General features: G+C 40.9%; 1 protein-coding gene across 1 annotated transcript; it reads left to right on the top strand.

Moving 5' to 3' along the window:
* The first annotated feature begins 15064 nt into the window (after positions 1–15064).
* On the top strand, positions 15065–18023 carry LOC140857463 (probable xyloglucan endotransglucosylase/hydrolase protein 32). The gene is made up of 4 exons (XM_073256352.1): positions 15065–15297; positions 15401–15501; positions 15629–15846; positions 17305–18023. Exons 1-4 carry the CDS (start codon positions 15102–15104, stop codon positions 17666–17668), a joined length of 879 nt encoding a protein of 292 aa, XP_073112453.1. The 5' UTR covers positions 15065–15101; the 3' UTR covers positions 17669–18023.
* The last annotated feature ends 6386 nt before the right edge of the window (positions 18024–24409 follow it).

The raw sequence follows: 24409 nt of genomic DNA, 5'->3' as shown, positions 1-24409 counted from the left end.
ATGTGAAAACTATTTTCTTAATGGATATCTTGAGAAGATATCTATCTAGAGCAGCTGGATGGATTTCACTTCCGGTGATAGAGATCACAAGATCTGTAATCTGCATGGATTCATTTTTTGGACTAATGCAAGCATCTCAGAGTTAAATTGATGCAATCAAATAGTTTGATTTTATCAAAAATGAGGAGGAATCTTGAATTTTCAAATGGATCAGTAGGAGGATGAGATTCTACTGATTGAAAAGGTTATTCCCATGCTGATTTTGGTCCAAGAGTTGGTTGTCAATAAGATCCTCTAAGAAAGACCAAGGGTAAGTATCTTCGATTGAAGGTCTGTGGAGATAGATCTGATAGGATGCTAGGCCTTTCATAAAAAAAGTACATAAAGGAGATGTTGAAGAGATTCAGCATAGAAACTCGAAAAGGAGACTTCTACCCCTTAGATAAGGCATGTATCTCTCTAAAAAGATGGATCTAAAGATATCTGAGGAGATTTATCTCATGAGCTAAATCCCTAATACTTTGACTATAGGGAGCTTCGTACATGCCCTGCAATGTACTCGACTTGATATAATCTTGCTGTAAGGGTCACAAGCAGATATCAGTTGTACGATACTGGATAGCTGTGAAGAATATTCTTATGTACTTGAGAAGCGCTAGGGATTTATTCTTGATTTTGAAAGAAAAATTTTGAGTTGCAGGTTTATGGATATACATACTCAGATTTTGTGTCTGACACTGATGGTAGAACATTTACATTAGGAATGTGTGCAATATGAGAATTGGTAGATTGGAAGAGTTCTAAATAACGAATCATTGTAGGAAGCTGAGTTAGTCACTATTTTCAAAAGTACTAGGTAAGTTTTTCTGGTCCAAATATCTTTGTTGCAATTGATGTCATGAGATATCATTATAGTGACAATATTGGCATCATAGCCCCTAGCTAATGGAGCCTTGGTCTCACTAGAATATCTAGCACATGGAAGAGAGGACTTTTAATAATATGCGACTACCTCAACATGGAAGATGTCAAGATGAAGAGAGTAGATCCCATGGAAATATGGTGGATCCACTGACTAAGCCATTTTGTCAACTAAAGACTGAAGTCCATCTTGAGAAGATGGAACTTAGGTTTGTAGTAGATTCGCTTTAGGTCAAGCGAGAGATTATTAGATGTGTGATCTGGAAAGTCAATTGTTGGCTGACACATTGTAATTTCTAGGACATAAGTTTATACTTGATTTATTCAAATAAAAAATTATAGATAATTATTTCTATTGTAGAGTAATGTGTCCTGAAATTATCTAAGGAATTAATGGTCAATGGCACATTTTCTCAAGAGTTGAGAATTTAAGACATATATCGTTATAGATTAATTTTTAAACTGCTCCCAATCGATGATCATTATGAGGACGGTGATTGATCCAACTAGACTAATGCACGGATCGCTTTCTTTTAGATAGATGGATCTTGAATCTACAGTGTGGGGACACTGGAGCGAGAGTGTAGGTGATTATCAGAGAACAACAGTATTGAGCGTGATCAAGAATGAAAAGTCACATAGATACCTACTCACTCGTCAGTGACTTCTCGATGCTGTAGTAGTGTGAGTGATTTTTTGACCTGCAGTGCTTCGACTGCTCACAGTGAGGTTGCTATAATTTGACTACACATAAACATGATCCCTAGTCATATGGGTCTTTGTAGTGGACGTTGGCTGCAGTAGGTTCGTTGTAGAAGTAGGAGTGCACTTATAAGAGATCTATCGATCTTAGTGGTCGAGAAATAGTCCTATGGGACCTAAGAGACTGAGTCCATAAGTCTGTAGCTATAGCAGCGTGATTATGGAAAGGAGTTTCTATGGGATTCATGATTAGACTCGAGCTAATTAAGTCTGACATATGACGAATACTTAAGGTTTGACGAGATTCCATGACCTGCATCCTGTTGGAACTTTCGATAGAAGAACTTGATCATATGGTAACTATACCTAGAGGTTCATCTTTCTGTTCTGCTGGATTACTACTACATGCTGCTAGACATCACTAGTGAATTGTAAAAACTTATTAGGATTATTTTTCGATCAACGATCTTTGTTGGGGTCAGTTAGAATTTTTTTAGTCCTTCGAAAGAAGTTTTGATGATGCTATGATAGAGATTATGGTATATCTCACTACCAGACAAAATAAAATCTGAGGGGTCACATACAAAAGGAGCTCATCTTGATCAATAGCTTAGATCATGATCAAATTATCAATTAGATTGATAGTTTGGATCAATTTGTAAGAGTTACAAATTTAGAAATTGCTAAATGTTAGCATAAGGAACTTAATTGTAAGTATTGTAATATAATTGAGCTTGATTAAATTATGGATCAAGTCTTAATTAATTTAAATCAAATTTGATTTAATTGGATTTGACTTAATTTATTACTAATTAGGTTTAATTATCCAAGTAAGACTTGGATTACAATCCTGATTAGATCTGGATTGATAGCCTTTTTGAATTAAATTCGAATTGGGCTCAAATTGGATTCGGATGAACCCAATTGAACCAGATGCCTTAGCCCATTTTTATCTAGGCTTCTCTCTCCTTATTTGGATGCTCAAGAGGATTGGATCAAACCCATTTATAGGTGCAAGTCTTCCTATTTTTCTTCGATGATTTGGCACAGATTTTATGGAAGGGGCACATACCACCTCTGGATGAGATCAAGAGGGGCACACGCTTTGGCATGTTGCAGGTGTGCTCACCACTAGAATCCATATGGAGGAATGAGAGGGGCACACACCCCTCTCTGGTTTCAGCACGAGGAGAAGGGAGAGATGGCACACACCCCCTCTCTCTTGCTTGGATGAGGACAAATGGCTATCAAGTGTTGGCGCCCATTTTATCTTTCTATTTGGGAGAGATCACATTTCTTTAGAGATTGATTTTTCTTAAGAAGAAATTTTGATTTGAGAGAAGGTATCATCATGAGATGATGACCAGCCATTTTATCCTGATTGATTTAAATTTTAAATTCAAATCAAGGGTCTATAAATGGGGCAGCCTTTTAGGGTTTGCGAGGTGATAGAAAATCAAAATTTCTAGAGGCTTCTCTCTGTGTTAACACCACCTTTCCCTCTTTTATTCCACATCCAAACACCCTTTATCCCTCTAGATAGGATCTGAGAGAGAGAAATTAGAGAGAGAGGAAGAGAAGAAAAAGAGATTTTCTTCTCTTCTTGATGGTCCCATTCAGATCCCATCAGATCAGTACGATAAAATCATGCTGCAGTCATGTTCTTCGAGATTTAGAAAAAGAAGATTCAGATCCAAGCAAAAAAATGAGGCCTACAAGATGCTAGCTCTCTGGTGGCCTCGATGCTTCGATCAGATCATATCTATAGTGGATACCAGTAGAGGTCGGGTGCTTGCGTGGCTATGTCAAAAATCTCAAACATTCGTAGGATCCGATCTGAGGAAGGAGAAGGATAGTGGCTAAGGTTATCAATTTTTGTTCCTTCCCTATTCTATTTCAAATCCAAAATTTTATTTCATAGCATGTTAATCGATCTTTAGGTAATTTCTTGATTAGATCAAGACATGATTTTAATATTAAAATTATTTAATATTTATCTTTCGCTGCTTCCTTTCATGTAATGAAAATTTGCATGTGAATCACCTAGAAATCCTTCATATGAAGCCTATCCCATATAAATAAAATATAATAAGAGGTTCAATTCAATTATTTATCAAGTAAATAAATCAAGATTGATTCAGAACATCTAAATCTAATATCAAATACCAAATCTGTCTCAAAACTTATCAATAGATATCTATAACTCCATGATCATCAAATAATTTTCAAACTTATTATGCAAACCCTTAAGCCTAGATTCTTCATCGGTCTTAACCTTATTTTTCTATAAAATAAAATAAAAAATATGAGCTACACTAGCTCAGTAAGTAGAATCTATGCTTTTTTACTAGATCAAGCATAAATTTTTTTCATGATAATATAATATTTAAAAAATAATAGATATTATAAAGATTAAGTATTTCATAGAACATATAATAAAATAAATTATAAACCAATCATGCATGCATAAATCTTGAATATTTTGTAGATATAATTATAAATTATTTTTATTATGTGTCTATATCATATTTTAAAATTTTACTCACAGATATTCATACTATACTTATTTTAATTATATCCGTGACAAGATCAATATTCTTAATAGATAGAGTTCTTATTTCGTATGCCAATTTTATACCTGCTAATAGGACCTATATTCTTATGGATGCTAACTCCGAGTGTTGACCTTTCTATGAAGATTCATTCATAGCTATCTGAGAGCTTTTAAAATTTTTATTTTTTTTAATATATATATATAAATAATAAAATAATAAAATTTATATTTTATAAATATATTATTTTTATAAAATATATTAATAAAATTAATAGTCATAATAAAATATACTTTTTATATCTCATATGCTAATTCATATTTTATGAAAAATATGATTTCATCAATAACTGATCATTTACATGAAAAATATGATAATTAAAAATAAATAAGAAGCATAAGATCTACTTATCTTATTCGTCCTAGATCTTCAAACTTTATTAGGAGAACTAAGTAATCCTATTTAAAATATTAAAAATAATCAACTTCTATTTAATATCTTCAATAGAATTAAATCATAAGAAAAGATGATCATTGATTAGGTCTTCGGTCTGACAGTTTGTTTGTGCATCAGAGCAATTCAGGATCACTTAGTCGAGGATAGATCTAAATGACTCGATCAAAGAATCATGGAGCATAGGTTGGATCAAAATCAAGATCGATCGATAAAGTTCATCAATAGTGGATTTCAAAAATACTAGACATATCCGATATGAGTTTCGCATAAAGCACGAATATCAAAGCAGTTTCAGATCATTTTGTTTGAGTCAAAATGGATCCCTAGAAGAGAAAGATACGACTCGATAGGGATCCATAAGTATTCTTAGAGAGAGAAAGTAGGTGAAGAGAGAAAAAGTAGAGAAAGAAAGTGGAGGAAGAATCTTTGTATTCCTCAAAAGAAGAATCCATGATCAAGATCGTCATGAGTCAAGTCATAAATTAGATGCTATGAATTTCTGGCAAGAGTCAGGCTGGGATCCGACTTAGTGCATGAATATCAAAGTGATTCCGGACGTTTTTGGATATGTCATCTCAAATTCATAGGATCGATGGATCAAATAGAGAGAGAAAGAGAGAGGGTGGAGGAAGAAAAACCTAGAGAGAGACATAAGAGAGAGAAAATCCTTCTCTCTTTTTCCTTCTTTTCTTTTCTTTTTTTCTTCTTCTTCTTTCTTTTCTTTTCTTCTTCCTTTGCTTGGCCAAATAGGGGATGGTAGTCCGCGGTAGTTGGTGGCTGGAAGACCGGTGATGGGCGGCGGCAACAGACACCCGATGATGGCGGAACAAGGAATGGCCGGCGGCAAGTAGCTAGCCAAAAAAATAAATAAATCTCAAAAAAATAAGAGACCATCCCTTTTCATGAATTTTCTTCAGTCATTGATCAATCATCGACGATCATGACCTTCGAGGAAGGTAGTAGGTAGGTAAGGGTCACGACCTAAGGGTGTGGTACCATGGGCGGCGGTGCCGATGGCCGGAGACAATGGAAAAAGGGCTCGGCCAAACAGGAGAAAAATAGGGTCTTCGTTCTCTTCGATTTTTTGGCGAGTCAGATGGTCGATGGCCATGCGCAATAGCATGCAAAGAAGGGAAAGAAAGAGAGGAAGAGGGGCCTGGCTTAACTCGAGCTCTGGTGAGGCCTCCAGCGAGTAATTTAGGCGGACACAATGAGGGCGTCCGTGGCTTCAATGGGAGGAATCAAGGAGAAGGAAGGGGAAGACCGGTGCTCATCGTGGCCGGGTTTGGAAGAGGGAGGAGGAGATTTTATACAGGATTTTTTTAAAGTTTTTAGTAGCCCTAAGAGATCGATTTCTAATCGGTCATAGGAAAAAAGAAGACTCCCATCGAAAGTCTTCAACTGCTTCTTTTCTTTTTTTTTTTTGCCTTAAGATGTGTGTGGGAAAATATTTGGGGCCAGGAATCACATGTACAATTTCAAAAGAATATTTTCTGATTCCAAAAGTTAATAAATGGCGAAGGATGCTTGCATTTGTTAGGATAAATATTTACATCGTTCAATTAAAAGTTGCCTTAAATTGGGAGTGAGTTCACTCTTAGTCTCAAAACTTGTCCCACATTAGTATAGGGTGAAATCTGGCTCAAGATTGCACACCTTGCCAGACTATGCCAGATTAAGAAAAATAATGATGATGATGATGATGATGATGATGATAATTATTACTATTATTATTAGTACTATTACTGCAATAGAGAGAGAATGTTCTCAGGCAGAAGCCTGCTATATGGGCTGAAATCCTGGGCCTAACTACTAGTTCCTTAGGCCAATTGAGCTGGGCTAGCCAACCAATGCCATGTGTGTTAGGTTGACCATATCCTCAATTGTTAATAGAGGTGGCCAGAAGGGCTGATCTAAACAAATGCAAAGTTAGCCCACTGGCTAGTCCATAAGCAGCCCCATCCTTAAGGACATGTTTAGTGAGAAATAGTGAAAGAAAGATTTTGAAGTCCCGCATCAGCTTATTGAACACTTTGAATTTTTTTCAAGAAAGAGAGGTATAGGCTACACAATGGGGGATAGCTCTCCCGAATATCCCTGATCCTGTTGAAGGTGAAATGAGAATGCTGATAATGACTTTACCAGGTTGGAAATTTGGCACCTTAAAATTAAATTTATTTAAATCTTAGAGTATCAAAGTAATCTAAGTACCCTTTTCTCCCATACAAAAATATTTGGGAGAAAGATTCAGGATTATTTAGATGATTGGTTCAGACCAGATTTTTTTTTCAACTTGGTGTAGATCGGATTGGAATCGCACATAGACTAAATCTCTAGTCATTCGTTAATTTTTTGAGTCTGTTCCCATCGGTCAACTTGGTTAAAATCAAGTATGATTCTTTATTTGGTCTAAGCCATTACTCTTAGAACAGAAAAAAAAAAAAAAAGAAGAGTGCAGGGAACGTTCAACAAGAGTTTATAGGCTAAATGATGTTCCATTGTTCTCAAACTATGTCTTATCATTAAAAATTAACCACTTCTTTACTTATTTTAACTTTTGTAGAAAGTGACAAACTGCTCGACTTGAGTTATTAGCACATAAATCAACATTAATCCACACCTTTCAGATAGAAAGCAAAAGCATGTGTTCACTGTGAATAAAATCCATAAAAACACATTGCTCAACTAATATCAAACCACCTTTTGATGCTAAAATTATAATTACTGGCATTTGATCTATGCACACCACTCAGTGATTTGAACATGAGGTTTCTCCTCGAGGAAGAATGCGATCGCTGGTGCACCATATGGCTGATGGGATCAAATTTTGGGTACGAGGCATGCAAGCCATGATAGATTAGAATCAAGCGATATCGATCGACACAATAGATTTTTACCTCGAACCATCACTTATCCTTGAAATCCCTTGATCTACATTCAAGCAACTGTGTTGAACAGCAGATAAAATCCATATCCAAATGAGATAATTCCAGTGATCTTAAGGTGAGACATGTAGCCTTTGGGACAAAGTGTTGGTAAGTATGGAAGGGCCATGTCCAATTTGGATTTTGCACCATGAACAGCACCATGGCTGACTTAATTGGGGGGAAGCAGTTGAGGCTGCTTTCTCACTTGCTTGTACGGCCAATCAATATATTGAGATGGCAGGTGGGCTGTCCAAGCCTCCTCATCAATGGAATTCGCCTACAAGTGGGGTGGGGTCATTTATTAACAGCTTAGCAAGGGACAACCCCCTAATATGTCACACTATCTAATGATTTCCTTCACAATGCTTCTTTTAAACTATTTCCTTTTGTTTAAGCTAATATGCCCATTTTACTCCCAGCTTTGTGATGCCATGACCTTTGTGATATTGTCCGGTTTTCCGATGGCCAATCTTCTAAATCTACATATCAACCTATCTTTGCCAAATTCTTGAACTCCATAATTTTAATCTCGCATTATGTTTCAACAACTTCACCATTGTTTTATAGCGTTTGGTAACATTTTATATCCGATCAGTGATCTCCCAGGAAAAAAACTATTCCCAAGCTATGGAAAGCAAGATTCATTGTACCAATTAGTACTGATACACATCGACTATATTGGACCATATCGGTACTGAACCGTTACACGATACAGGAACCTATCTCTTTGGATGTACCGATGCTATAATATGATGGTACTCATGTGGGAGCCAATATGGAGCTGGTGTACCTTAATAGAAAATTTTCTAGAGTTTTTGAGAAGTGTTTGTTGAGCTGTGGGGGGCCATCTTTAACATGGACAAAGCTGCTCGGTTTTCTCATCATGTTAGACTAACACTCCAAGAAAATATTGCTTTCACGATACAATATCCAAAATCCAGAAAACTGGGGCTTCTCTTTGCTTGATGTCTCAAGTGAAGTTGCCCCTTCAATCCTGCATGATGTTCTTACAAGCTGCTTCCATGAGGAGGTCATCAGCCAATTGGTCTGAGCCATGCTTTTCACTGTCATTTTCTGCCAAACTGATCATAAGAAGAATCAAAATGACTTGCACGCAAGTGCAAAATTTTGTTCACTCTCAGATCTTAAGAGGATGTGATATTCCATGAAGTGTAATGTGCCATTGAGCTATGAAAACAAGCAGTAGGCTCAATGCATAATTACTCAGCGTAGATCCCAACATGCATTCACATTGTGTTAGTTGGCAATAGAGACTTTTCGAGTCAGTCTAGATCATTGTTTGGTAATGAATCCTAGAGAATTCAAGTTAGAGGATACATCATATAATATGATAAAGAGTGTAGCTAGTACATTCTCTTTCTATTTAAAATCAAGCTGCCATGTCAAATGGGATAGAGCTCGAGTTCGTTAAACAGTAATACCATGTGGTCCAACCTCGGTGTCAACAGAAAGTCCTACGTGGTTAATTAGCATGCTATGTAATAAGAGGAGATTAGTGTGACTCACAGGGTTGGCACAACTTATCTGCAATTCTAGTCTTAGTCCTCTAATTATAGCATGTGGTCCTAGAATTTTTTTTTTTTTTTTTCAAGGTGTAAAATTGGGTATCAAAGCATTTTCATTGCATAAATTAGAATGCGGCATATGTGATATACATGATTTGGAAAAAAAAACGGAGATGAGAAGTGGAGGCACGCAACAAGTAGGATGTGTCTTCAATAATTTAGAAAGAGTTTGCATTATATAATAGAATAGATAATACTACCGACTCAATTGTATAATCTTTCTACAACTTGAGATGGAGAGGATTCACACTTTATTTATTCTTTGAGCAAAAAGTAGGATGTGCATTATATTATGGAATAGATAATGCTACTAGCTCAATTATATAAACTTTCTACAACTTGTGATGGAGAGGGTTCACACTTGATTTATTCTTTGTACTTAATCACTGTGTTAAAACTTATTTTATTTTTTTATTTGACTTATATAATAATATTTATAACTTTTTAAATCTCATGCAACCATTTACAGTAACAACTAGATATTTCACCTAGTTCCATAGGTCCCACCAATTAAGAAGAGTTGGTGATTAAGGCACCAGAATTATTCAGCAGACATTGATTTATATGAGGACAACCAAGGTGACTAAATGGAATTAGTCATCACACTAGCATTAGAGGACACAAACTTAACAAATTAAACAACTAACAAAGACTTCCATTAATTTCTCTTGTTGTGAGCATAATGTCCTCTAAGCTTCACACACTGCCGGCCAAAACAAGCCGAGTGCAAGGGATGTCTCCAACGTCATGGAGTGCTACTGCCGACCCAACCCCTCATTTGTTCACAAGTGGAGAGGACAAATCAATTGATGCGAATTAAACTATAATGGTCAAATATACTATTCGTATGATCAGCTGAGCACGTTTTCTACCTAATAAATACTAGATATATGAAATAATGTTATTTCATATATTTAGTGGCAATGGCCATTTGGTGGTCAAATGCTGATTTGGATTTCGATTTGGTCTATCTTTGTCCTGAAAAAAAAAAAAAAAAAAAAAAAAGAGGTTGTGATATCACTTTCATGATCAATTATTTTGAGGTTTTTGTTGGTTTAGCTTGCATGGATTTTTCTGATGAAGAAATTTTGTCGGCTGACCGTATAAATCTTCTATAAGATTATTGAGCTTGTAAACATATGGTTTAATTTCAAGTAGAATTGATGAGGTACTTCCATATATATAAAATTGCATGGGGTTGGATGCTTGTGATTGTTTTGTATGCAGTGCTGGAAGTTGGATGCTTTCGAAATCTTGATGATTATTTTTATAGCCGACAAAAGTTTAAAGATTGGAACTTCTCTTGTTTTCGAAAATTCGTAGCAAGATCGAATTATTCACTATGGTCAAATGTTTGAGTAACAGAAAACTGTTTGTGCCTAAAGGCAGAAGGTCTAGAACACCATCAAAAAAAAAAAAAAAAAAGAACAAACAAATCAAGAAAGCAGATAACAGCATGCCGGCTTCTATGCATTTTGTTAACACCAGATAACAAATCAAGAGCTCACTCACCACAATCAGATGTACATCTTGTTCTTTTATTAGATTGTGTTCTTATGCATCTTCGCATGCTGGTTAGTTGGAACAATGAAACTTACTAGAAGGAAAGGGTACTCTACCACAGTGCAGGGAACCTGAACCAAGCGCAACCTGCTTTTGTTTAACTGGCTCATGCCAATTGTGGGCACTGCTCCAGAACTGGACTGTTACATGACAAGGAACTGGTGGGATCACAACAAGTTTGGATGTATTCTGGTGGTCCCATTAACTAGTTAGCTTCTTGGTCTGCCTCCTTTCCTGGTCTTTGGTCTTCTTGAAATCAACCATGTATGATTCACACCCAGTAAAATCTAGTTGGGATGTTCTACCAGCTGTTATTACTTGTTGCATATGTGGAGGATAATGAGCATTTTCAGAACAAGTCTCTTCTTCCTCCCCAGATCATTGACATATCAAGTATTTGACAAAGGATTGAACCAGAACTCCTGGTGATTTTAGGGGTGTAGGAAGTTGCACCCTGTAATCTCTCACCTAGGAATTGCTTGATAATGTTGTTTCCTTTCAAAATATACTTTGTATTTAGCCTACAAGACTTCCAGATGTCGTTATTGCACAGCTCGAAGGCATGACAAGTGGAACCCATAATTCATATTGATATAACCTATTTGGCATGAGCTATTGTGCCTGCTTGACAAGCCTAGTGGATAATGTTTTGGCATCACTAAAGGTCATTGAGACACATAAAGATGCTCACATCTAAATCAGTTTGCATTCAGAAGTCTCATCATTAAGTCCTAAAATCACTTCCTAAAAGGTCAGTAATCTCAGACAGATGTTTAGATTTCTCCATTATCTCCATCATATCAAGGATGGAGGAAGATGATTAAGTCAGTTGCAGCAGAGATGACATGAGGAGATGGCCATCTGTTCCTTGATTTGGGACAAAGCATGAGGCAAACATATGTATAATCCAATAAAAAGGTCTAATACAGAGCAAATACAACAGGCAAAAGGGCTCATTTCTCAAGTGCATAAAGTAGTTGGTTCTATATGTAACAGGGGGCTAATTTTTTTTGGATTCGCTGACTAGTTAGAGGCTTTGACATGGATCAAAATAAGAGGCATGTGAGAGTTTTCACAAAGAAAGCAAGAAACCTTCCTTGGTTCCAACTTGCAATTAAAGTGCTTTTAGTTGTGATGAAGGAAGAGGCTTTTAAATGTGTTGTACAATGATCCTAAAGAATGGTTAACTAGGACATGCAACTATGCAAGGAGCCAGGTTATTGGGGACAATTCCATTTCATCATCCCTACAAACAATAGCACAATGGATTATCTATGGCATGACATGAGATGGTAGTAGCATTAGCGAAAAGCTTGCTTAACCAATGACCTTCATATATGTTTGAAGATGTTTGCGTGAAGGCTAGTGCTTAGGTAGCCAGATTGTGAATAAATATCAGGTCCTAACTCGTAATGATTGCTGCACTCAAAAGAAAAAAAAAAATTCATAAATGATTGTATAAATTAGCTAAAAGATAGGCAAGATGGTGACTGATTTAGAGTCGGGACCATGGGACCTAATCTTTGTAGAACTATTTGATTGAAATCAAATCCTAGGAGAGAGACTAAAATGTCGAAAATATATCATTTCTTTCTTTTTTAATTGGAAATCTACATTCGTCATTTTGGTCGACATTTGCTCAAGCAATTTATATGAGTTACCTTGTCATTGCTGAACTTTAGAGATACCTCATTAACACCATCAATCCATCATCCCGTCAAAAGATAGAATTCCAATCTATCACACTAACGAAACTAATATCTAATAATTGACACTTGACTAACTCGACCTTATGCACAAAAATTTAATTTTAGACGGAAAAAAAAAAAAAAACAATGATCTATTAAGTTGACATACATGTCTTTAAACCTTGAGGCTGAGATCTAGTAGTAAGGTTAAGATAGAATTAAGAAGGTGATCCAAAACAATAGTCTACCTAGCAAAACATGGCAAAATATCATTACAATGTTGAGATTAATAGAACATAAAGGACAAGACTCAAAAATGTAACCTAAAGATAAGCATTTGCCCTGATCTCTCGTTGGCACCACCAATTGTAAATGTGAACTGTTAACTGATACTTATCAAGTAGAAATTTTTGATCATTTTCCTTTTCTGCAGAACTTTTGGCTGGAAATTATAATGCTAAAGCAACATGAGACTGGCGCAGTACTTGTGGCTATGAACTGTCTGCTTGAAGCCATGACAACCAGCTGGTGAAGCATGTGCTCCTCCCAATTCCCACAGTTGAAAATAGCACCTCTGAAGGTTGGTAGTTCCATACCTTCTTTTCTGTTCCTGTTCAATATGGAGGACATATGAATCATTAATTTGTTGGCATCTTCTTTTTTCTTCTTTCTTTTTTTCTTTTTTTAAGAGATCGATGGATCATACCATGCATGTGGTCAAAGAATCTAATCAATTCGACCATTCCCGGGCCTAGAGTAAAAACAAAATCTTGTGTCATGCACCAAATAACACCAAGAGTTATATTATGCACATACATGTTCATTAGGCCTAGTGCTAGTTTTTCCTGTAGATATCATGATCAAGCACAAAAATTGGATGATATCTAACCTTTTACATATGAAAACTAACATAGGTGATTATATACATGATAAGGCAAGTAAACTATGCCTTAATAAATAGAGATGATTATCTTGCATTCAATTGGGAACACCTTGCCCAAGTTCATGTTGACAAATCATCTACATAAGCACCAATTTGGAAAAGACTCATCAACTATTGGTTTGATTTTCTTGTTTTATCTTATAAGATGAGAAAATAAAAAAGAATTTTTGCGGAAGTTTTCTATATTTAACATAATAATCTCTATCATTTCTATATTTATATTTTAATCCTTCAAGTCTTGGAACTTATTGCTGATACATCCTAAACGCCAATTAGATGATAATGAAATATCTTACTTATATTCTCCTAATAATGTTAATTTCATATTTTCTAGGCAACCTTATCCTTAGCTATCAAATTTAAGCAACCTGTTAACCATGCCCCTTCATCATTGGTCCTCCTAGCAGCCAAGTCCTAAGCTAAAAGAAGGCAAAGTGAGCAAGAAGATGCTGAGTTCTGAGTCTCATTTGTTATTAAATTAAGGGCATTTATGTCATTCTATGTCCTAGTTAACCTCCATTTAGGTTAGAATAGCAGAAAGATTGATTTGTACAGATAGATAATTTTAAAAAGTCCCTTTCTATAAATAATAATAATAATATGAGCTAATACGCAAATATTAGAAGTTTCAGAGATCAATCTACAAAAAATTCAAAATAGAAATTTTGCTATGCATTATGAATCGGGTTGAAATCGGATTGGATACCAATATATCTATATCCATATTTCTTTTATGTAACAACTATAGATATGGATATTATTCAAATGCAAAAATTCATATTCATATTTATTTTAAATAAATAAAGACGTAATTTAGATACCAGAAATATGGATATAATTATAGATATAAATTAGATAATTAAACTTTATCATTACAGAATCAAAAATATTACTAAATATATGATAAATCAAGATAATAGTATTTTTATATGATAGTATATTTTTTTAAAAAAATTAATGAATACTATATAAAATTATATAGGATTACACATAAATTCATATATTCGGATATAGATTGGACAATTGTCTAACCATATTCATATCTTTTTTTTTTGTTATAGATATGGATATGAATAAGGATATTAGTCAGATCCTCAAATTTCTATCCATATCTAGATCAATTTGAGATATGAAAATAGATCCGGATGGATATTATCGATACTATTTTTACTTCTAATTATGATAAATAAGCAGAGAAAATGATTGGAAGTGGGTTAAATATATTCATATATTCGGATATAGATCGGACAATTGTCTATCCATATTCATATCTTTTTTTTTTTGTTATAGATATGGATTGTTAACCAAGTTCTTCATAAGAATTAAATATATTTGCAATATTAGTGAATTGGAGATTGTTTCTATATCAACCTCTTCTATGTTAGGACTGAATGACCTCTTGTATCAATCCCTACAATCTAGAGAAATTTCTTGTATCAATCAATTCCATTAATCAATTATTATAATCTCACATGTTTATAGGGAGCACCATGCAATGCCAAAAAGATTTTTACAGTTTTTCTGGAGCCTTGAAATTTAATCCTTTTTTCCTCCCCATAGCTAGCCATTTTTTCGGTTTGTCTCAATATAACTTCCCATCAACATCCTTACAAGTTCCAACCTAGTGGGACCACTCAATCTTCCTATATATATCACAAATGCGCCCATTACACTCCCTCGCTCCCACCCACAGTCACATTTCTTTCCTCCTATACTAATAAATTATCTAGTCCCTTGTTCCCTCTTGTTGTCCCCAGCCTCCAATGGCTCTTCTCCTCCCCTTTCTACTCCTCCTCATGTTCCACTCTACCTTTTCCCAGCCTTCTCCCGGATACTATCCAAGTTCCAAGTTCAGGCCTATAAGCTTCTATCAAGGTTTCAACAACCTTTGGGGTCCCCAGCATCAGTCTCTCTCCCAAGACCAATCCTCCTTAACAATTTGGCTTGATAGCACCTCAGGTCTGTTACTAACACTTCATCTCCTTTCACTTCTTCCCTTCTATCTTCATTTAAACTTCTAAATGTGAATTACTGACCCTCTTCATGCCTAATATGTATATAGGAAGTGGATTCAAGTCGATTCGTCCATTTCGAAATGGATACTTTGGTGCATCAGTCAAGCTCCAAACAGGCTACACTGCTGGTGTGATCACAGCTTTCTATGTGAGGAAACTCAAATCATTTGTCCGGTGTAACATATTGCAATCCTGCACTAATTAAATTAAGTCATGCAAATTTCTATCAGTTATCATGATGTTTAGCTTTTACTTGATGGTTTGGCGATCTGTAGCTTTCAAACAATGAAGCACACCCTGGATTCCACGACGAGGTCGACATCGAATTCTTAGGGACGACACCGGGGAAGCCATACACACTGCAGACTAATGTGTATGTGAGAGGGAGTGGAGATGGGAGGATCATTGGTAGAGAGATGAGGTTCCACCTATGGTTCGACCCCACTGCCGGCTTCCATCACTATGCAATATTGTGGAACCCTGATGAGATCATGTAAGTGATTGCAATCCAGTATTGGGTAATTAGGATAGTGATCTAATGGCACTACCTCAACAGCCCTTGCATCATGCTTTTTGGAAAGAAATAAATCACATAAAATATGAGATCCTCATATCTAGCAGTCCAAAGGGACCTACTTCTTTTACCAACAAAGGGTGGCAAGTTTGATAACATGTCACTCAAGGAATCTGATTTACTTGCATGTGTATTGTAAAAGGAAAGAGAAAGTTTAAGAAGAAAAGAAATGAATGATCATGGATTCATTGTAACTCTATGCTTGATATCTACATGTATCTTATATTATTATTTGGTATGATAGGTGGGAATAGACTATTGGAGGGGCTAAGTTCAGGAAGTGTCATAAAAGAGTAATATGTCCCACAAAATAGAAGGTTATTAATTAAATAATCAAAATGGACTAAATTGAAAGATAATTAGTGCTTTTACAGTAGTACAGATGTGCATGGCAGAGAAGTCAATAAGAAGTTGAATTTTTTCATAGATTCACAGTAATATATCATAATCAGATCATGTGAATTGGGTTTTAGCCCAGTGGTGATTCCTCACCTCCAACAGAGCGTTTCCCTAGGTTTTTGACATGGCTGATTTTATCATATGGGTCCCACTAAATACGTCATTTAATTGAAATTACGAATAAAATTTTGTTTATATATAAAACTAATGAAATTTTTGCTAGAAACATGCAACTTGTTCAATGGCTTTTTTAAATATGCTAGAGAGCAAAATATCACATTATTTTAATCAGGACATTTTTCTCTGTGAACCATGCAAGCCATGGACCCACAGATATCAATCATGAAGGAATTATGACTTGCACGCCATATAAAAACCATTGCTCTCTCTTTCTCTCTCACAAAGAGTATACAGGTACATGCAAAGGACTTGATAGATGTGGGGACTCCAGCAATGTTACTCCTAAGACTGCTCAGTCCGAATTGCTGCGGTATTGTACGGAAAGTATAAATGAACAGGAAGGATGAGATACTGACAAAAATCTTTAACTTAGCAATAATATTGTTTGTCTGCTTTTAATCTTAGAATGAATGGTGCAAAGTGATAATGAAATAAATAACCAAGTTATATTCTTGGATTAGTTAACAGATAAATCTCTTTTGATGTTGCCAAATAAAGAAGAATAGAGGAGGAGCTCACTAGAACTCTGGGGACTTAGATAGGTAATTATTGTTAATCTCTATCTTGGAAAACATATGCTAAGCTATTTTATTCAAGAAATGTCATCAATGATATGATACACATTTTAAATCTAACATTCATGGTCCAAGCTGATTTATATTAGCTTACCTACTGATCAATTTGCTAAAGACAATTTCACTTCATTGTACAGTCATGGCAAGTTTTCAGAACTTGACCATGATGAGTAGTCTTGCATGACTCCAAAGCGGACTCAGCTCGATATATTCATCTGTGCAGATTCTTTGTAGATGATGTGCCGATTAGGAGATATGCGAGGAAGGATGAAGCGACATTTCCGGTGCGGCCAATGTGGGTCTATGGCTCCATCTGGGATGCGTCGTCGTGGGCTACTGAAGACGGCAAATACAAGGCCGACTACCGCTACCAGCCATTTGTTGCAAGGTTCACCAAGTTCATGATTGGAGGGTGCTCAGCCTACGCGCCATCCAATTGCCGTCCGATCGCTGCATCACCATCTGGCTCTAGGCTCAGCTCTCAGCAGTATGCTGCAATGACATGGGCACAGAGCAATTATATGGTCTACTACTACTGCCAGGACTCCAGGAGGGACCATTCCCTCACGCCTGAGTGCTTCAATTGATGCAGCTTACCATCACTTGGCCTGCTCTTGACTCTTTGTGTGTGTCTGCTTTTCTTGCTCTTCTTTGATTTTTTTTTTTGTTGTTTCCTCAAAGTGAGGGCTGCCCTACTACTACATAATTCAGTAGTTGAGGCGTTTGGGGTCTTAAAATTTTATCAATCATTGAGGTGCGGGTGTTGGTATTGTTGTATTTGTAACAAAACAAATAATGTTGGCTTGGTCTATGTTGCGATATGGGGAATAAAAATTAGTGAATGAAAATTTCACTAGTTTGCAGCGGCAGTTTAAGCCCTCTCTAGCTGTAAGCATTGGAGAAATTTAGGTTGAATGTGAATGGATATACTAGTGTTTAAGAGTTTTAGAGGATTGGAAATCTATGTCATCATCATTATCATCATCCAGGTCTTCTCATGTCAAGAATAAGTTGAAATATGAAGCAAAATTCCAAGATGATGAGAGGATTGAAAAGATATCTTTGCAAGCTGTCCACCTCACATCAACTCCCTAACAGTGACATAAAATTATCTAATCATGAAATCTCATAATTCTAGTTCTCCTCTCAATACTATAATCTTTTGGCAACCATCAAACTTTCTGAAGCTCCTACTAGGAATTTTAATTTTGAGTTCGATTTGCATACAACTCTTCATTTGTAACATGCGTTACTTGGCAGATAAAAATATATGGTTTGTGGAGGGGTAATTTACTAATTTCGGCATTGTCATGTCATTATGCTCTCATATTTTTTAAATGTATGGAAGAAGTTAACATGCTTTTTTTCAAAATTGAAAAGAAATCTGGAATCACAATTAAACAATGTTTAACATTACCATGTAGTGTTCTTGGTTCTTAATCCCCTTGGCTTTTTCATCTATTCTATTAAAATATACAAATCATAGGCATCAACCACAACAGATTGACAAGTGCATCTGGAAATTGTGGAAACCATAAATCCATTTCTTAAGATGAAATCCATGCACATCTTGGTCCACGAGGCACAGAACATTTTGGTCGAGATGCGAGGAACGTTGAGATCGATTGAACTTTAGAGCAAAATAAGAAAAGGTTCATGGGTAGGGGGTGATTGAATCACGTATTAATCTCTCGCTCCTCTACAAATATGTGTATGCTGTCCAGATCTTGGCCGTTAATTTATAGAAAATAAATATTTGTATGCTGTCCAGATCTTGGCTGTTAATTTATAGAAAATGACCCCGGGTTGCAACTGCAAATTGAGGAAATCCATTGAGCAACCAAGAAAAATTAGCCAGGTCTTCACACCTTGGGCTACATCACACCCAAGACTCGAACTTGAAACCTCCCAAAAAAAAGGTGAACAATGACCACTAGGGAATTGTCTAGTTCACCACTTGACATGAGTACGCTTGGATGCCACAATGGATGGTAAAAAAAAAAGGTTATCCATAATAAAATTATATACATTGTGTTGCGGCCAATCCCCTCGTCGTCTGATCACCGGGAACGAGCACCTCCAAAAGAAAGTCCACGCTGATCGGAGGCGGCTCCGGCGGGGACCCTCCGACGGTCAAGTCAGAGAGGAGACTGGGCAACAGTGAAATGAAGACAGAGAGCTCAATCGAGGGAGAGAAAGAAAGGGAGCAAGCCTGAGAGTTTTCGGAAAGACCCCTAGCACTGTTGCCTTCCCCGATATATATAGTGGAGCACGGTATGGCGCCGTCATTAATGGCGCGGACAATTGGAGAATTGTCAATTCACTGTAGAATGTCAGAGTCGCCGTAAAGGTGTCAAATCGCCATGGGGCCGTCAAATCACTAGGGTTGACAAAGCCATAGGCGGGATAATGCCTCTAGGCGGTAGCGCCGCATGCCGTTGTCAGGGCTGACAGTCTCTGGCAGTAGTACGGCGATTGGAGAAGTCGACCGACCTTAGGTCGGTGGCCAGCTGAGGGGCGTCGGGTGAAGATTCGGACCCCTCCAACGGTCAGTCGGGCACGTCGCGGGGGTCGGACACCGGACCCCCCGGTGTAGTCGGTAGGGAGGGCGGAAAGGGTCTGCCCGACCGACATACTCTCGGTCGGTCCGTCGGTCGGTAGGCCGATCGGTCGGTCGGTCCGTCCGTCGGTCGGTCCGTCGGTCGGTCGGTGTATCCCAACAGTTGCCCCCCCACTCCTGAGCCTGATGTCGCATTAGCCCGCGTCTCCATGCAGGCGGGACATTGGGCGAAAGGAGTGGATTCCTCACTGCATCCCGGACCAGATTCGCCGACTTCACCGACGGATGGTTCGGGCAGGTCGACATCAGACGTCCCGTTGTCCGATGATGGGACGTCAAACAATCTGGTGCCAGGCGATCGGGTGTCGGACGATCGGGCGCCGGACGATTCGGTGTCAGACGATCGGATGCCGGACGATTCGGTGTCAGGCGATCGGATGCCGGACGATTCGATGTCAGGCGATCGGGTGCCGGACGATTCGGGGTTAGGCGATCGGGTGCCGGACGATTCGGTGTCAGGCGATCGGGTGTCCGGCACCTTTTGGAGAACGCAAACCGCCACCCAGCATCGGTTCTGGGAGCGCGGGGTGCTGTCAGGCGTCCCATCGGGAACGCGAATCGCCGCGGGCAATTTAATTCCGAATCGCGGCCCTTCCGCCATGTGTCAGGGGTTATCAGGCCGGCGTCCTTCGCATTTAATGAAGGCGGCGTGGCCTTCCTGGGATGGGTGCACCGAACCGTCGGGCCGAAAGGGGGCCCGGATGCCGCCACGTGTCGTCCATCCGAGAAATCTCGATCGGTGCGGCGTCATCTCGGCCGTTGAACGGCCCTATATATATAGGGCCACTCGTGCTTGAAGCTTCATTCCTGATGATTTGCTGCGGAGACTCTGCCCAAGCGATCCTTCCGTCATCGCCGGCAGCCACCTCCTCTTCCGCTCTCGCAAGAGTCCATCCGGGGTTCGTGCTCCTTCCTGTTTTGCCCTAGCTTTCCTTTAAACCTTCTCTCTTCCTTCTCCTTCTCTTGGTTCTGGTGTTATGGCCGGAACCTCATCTCAGGGGGCTCGGTCGGGAAACCCGATCGATGACCCTCGGTCGACTCCGGAAGTTGAGGTTTCCTCGCTTTCGGGGCTGAATATTGATCGGCTTCGGGATCAGTATCATATCCTGGAGCAGTTCCAACTTTTCACCCCAGGGGCTGGCGGTCGGGTTAACAACCCACCGGTGGGCCAGGTGGCACTGTACGTCGAGGACCTCCGGGCTGGTCTTCGACTTTCGATTCTGGAGTTCGTCCGAAATCTGCTAGACTATTACGGACTTTATCCGATGCAACTGGCACCGAACTCTGTTCGGTTAATAATTAGCTTCGCCCTGTTGTGTCAGCTTCTGCTGACCAACCCTCGTATCTCTCTCTTCCGGGCATTTTTTGTCCTCCGACCCCACCCTAAGGCCCGAGGGTGGTGGCTCTTCAACCCTCGAAAGGGTCTTTCCTTCATCACTGGCCTTCCATCGTCCATTCACGGGTGGAAGAATCAGTTTTTCTTTGTTTCTTCTTCTTCTCCCTGGGGCTTTCCTTCTCATTGGGGCGCGCCCCGAACCGAGGCGAACGAGAACAGTCGGGTGGAAGCGGACGACCGGGAGGACTTCCACCGACTCAAGGACATGTCAGTCCCGAAGCAGAGGGAGCTTGTTACCGAACAAGCCCTCTATGACACTGGCCTGAGCTTGGTCCTCCGTCTAGGTATCGCCCGATCTATCGGTTGTCTTTTTATTTGGCATTCGTTCTCGTGCATATACTAATCCTTCTGTCGGTTTCGCAGGGACACCGTCGAGGATGAGGCCGACCAACGCTGAAATCCGATAATATGCGGCGAGGAAGAGGCCGGCGTCGGGGGCTGGACCTTCACGACTGCCAAAGAAACCCTCCACAGCGGCGCCGACCGTCGCAGCGTCGGCGACCGATCAGTCGGAGCCGGTAATCGCACTCTCGGCTTCGACGGTGCAACCGGAGGAGCGGCGGCGGAGGAAGCGGCTGAAGGAACGTCGGCGGCTTCGCCGACGGGGGTGGCGTCGGACATCGTTCGGAAACCCGAATGCTATCCGACGGCATCTGCAGCTGCAACAGGGGGTGCTGCATCAAACTCGAGCATCCCCTCCTTATCGGATCCACTGGCTGGGGCGGTCGATCGGGGGAAAACCCCGATGGACCCTGCCGACGACACGAGGTCGGGGAGTCGCACCGCGCCACCTGGTGCTCAGATCCCCGAAGGGGCGTCGGCGCTGGCCGACCACAACTTGGCCAGGAGACTGTGCCAGGGGATCCTCCTCCCAGCCGACGTGGAGGTGCTGAGGTCTCGGCAAGTGACCAAGATGCTGTCTTCGTTCTACCCGACCATGGTCGGGGTAAGTTCCACTTCGCCTCCTTTTTCCTTAGTGTTTTCATTACTTCGCTTTCCTGACGTAGTGCCCGCATCCGCAGCTGATCTATACCATGTCCGAACTTGAAGCCGGGTATCGAAGGTTCGGAAACGTCCGGGCGGCTTGGAAGGACAGGGCGGCGGCCGTCGAAGCCGACAGGGTGATGCTGGTCGAACACCTGAAATAGTCGACCGACCGGGAGGCGAAGTTGGTGGACGAGGTCTCTCGTCTCGGGTCCGAGCTCAAGTCGGCCAGAAAAGAAGCCAAGCGCAAGGGTCGGACTGCGCACCGTCTGCGGCGCGAGCGGGACGGCGTTGCTGCCAAGCTCGAGGCCGAACGCGAGCAGCTCCGGGTCAGCCTGGAGAATCTCGCCAAGGCTGAGGAGGACTTGTCGATTGCCCAGGCCGATGCCGACATAGCGAAGGCAGAGGCGGAGTCGGCGAAGGACTCTCTCGATCGGGCAGAAGCGGAGGCAAGGTCGGCGAAGGAGTCGGTGAGTCGGGCGGTGGACGTCTTCCGTGGCTCCGACCGGTATCGAGAGGAGCAACTGGAGTCCGGCTTTGCATCGTATCGGGTGGGGTACGAGGATGGTCGGGATGCAGTCCAAGCCCTGTACCCGGAGTTGGACCTCAGCGGCATCATTCCACTGGGGGCTGAGGACCAAGCCACGGAAGAGATGGCCGACCCGTCGTCGGGGGGCGTCGCTGCGGCGGGAGAGGCCATCCCGGAACAGATTGCCGAAGGAGGGACGGCCCTGACTCATGACCAGGCTCAGACCCATGGTCCAGTGCCGACCGCCGATCCAGCACCGACTGACGATCCTGCCTCGGCCGTCGACCCAGTGCCGATCCTACTGGATACACCGGTCATCCCCGAGCTTCCGTCAATCGAGGAGATTGACTCCGAAGGGTGATCGCGGCCTTATCTTCCTTTATCGTTTTTGTTTTCCTTAGCACACTTGTAACCGGGCTTCGGCCCGATTTTGTAATCAAATGAACTTAAGGAATTTCCAGTTCCCTTTTCGACTTCCTTTTCTTGCCTATTGGGATGTGCTTGTAATCGCGGGGTCATAAGGTCGGAGGGCCGCAGCCTTGGCGTGCCGCATTAGGACACCCAATCGTCATCCCGAGTCGTTAGTCGAGATAGTCGGCTGTTCAGTGTAAGGTAAGCAAGACGAACCCCGACCACTGATCGCCCGTCTCAGGACCTAGACGGACCGTCGTTAGGCCGCAAACCGAATGCCAGAGTCGAACGCACGTCGTCCTGGCGTGAGTCGGGGGTCACGTCGTCCTGGCGTGAGTCGGGGGTCGACCGACTTCCAGGCACGAGCGCGCTGAGTCGGTCGTACTGGCGGAGTCGAAGGTCGTTCGTGGGGAAGAGAGTCGACCGACTTTCGGGCGCACCCTGATGGCCCGAATGTCGTCCGATGTGATCGGTCAGACTGCGTCTGCTACATTGTCGCACGCAGCCGACGGGTCTGGTCGGGAAGGCGATGGTAAGTCGAGTTTTCCTTACCCAGACTTTAGTCGGGCGCTTGTGTAGCGCCGTGTGATAAACGGTGGTAAGCCGAATATCCTTCGACCGGCTTCGACCCGGTCGGTAAGTCGCGAACGCGGCGTTGGTTGCGTTGGCGCTTTTGCCTTTCCCGGCCGGAGCGGGGTCGGCGAGTTGGCTGATCGTTCTGCCTGAACGTTCTAGCCGAGAGTTGTAGGAGTGCAACTCCCATTTTCGCAAGTGCGTCGGTCCTTTAAACGTTCGACGAAACGCCGGCAGCCAGCCCGACGGCCCGAAATAGAACGTGAAGTCCGTGTTGGGACGTCGGTGGCCCACATTCCTCGGCGAACGCCGAACCCCAGTCGAAGGGTCGAAATTCCAAACTCCGAAGTTTAAACTGAGTTCGTATTCCAAATGGTGGGAGGTACAGAGTTCACTGATGGTACAATCTCAGATTGTCGGCGTTCCAGGTTCGGGGGATGGGTTTCCCTTCCAGGGTTTCCAGTCGGTAAGCTCTCGATCCATAGGCATCGGCCACCTTGTAGGGTCCCTCCCAGTTCGGGGATAATTTGCTCTGATCCGAGGGTTTCGAGACCTCCGTCTTTCTCAAGACCAGGTCTCCAGGTCGAAAGAGCTTTGGCTTTACCCTGGCGTTGTAATATCGGGCCACCTTTTGTCGGTAAGAAGCCATACGAAGTTGTGCCTCGCGTCGGAGCTCGGGCAAGAGGTCCAAGTCGGCCCTCCGACACTCGGAGTTCTCCGGCTCTCGGTATTGCTCGACCCTAGTTGATGGCAATCCGATCTCCAGCGAGATCACGGCTTCCATTCCATAGGCCAAGCTAAAAGGTGATTCTCCG

The sequence above is a fragment of the Elaeis guineensis genome, chromosome 4, assembly GCF_000442705.2.
Source record: "Elaeis guineensis isolate ETL-2024a chromosome 4, EG11, whole genome shotgun sequence".
Classification (NCBI taxonomy): Eukaryota; Viridiplantae; Streptophyta; class Magnoliopsida; order Arecales; family Arecaceae; genus Elaeis; species Elaeis guineensis.
Note: the sequence above shows the minus strand (reverse complement) of the source record. Positions and strands in the feature narration are given on the sequence as shown.

Bases quoted from the DNA above. Each gene is read 5' to 3' on its own strand.
- LOC140857463 (XM_073256352.1), top strand. From the start codon at position 15,102: ATGGCTCTTCTCCTCCCCTTTCTACTCCTCCTCATGTTCCACTCTACC. The intron at 15,298-15,400 runs GTCTGTTACTAA...ATATGTATATAG, and splicing joins TTGGCTTGATAGCACCTCAG to GAAGTGGATTCAAGTCGATT. The intron at 15,847-17,304 runs GTAAGTGATTGC...TCATCTGTGCAG, and splicing joins TGGAACCCTGATGAGATCAT to ATTCTTTGTAGATGATGTGC.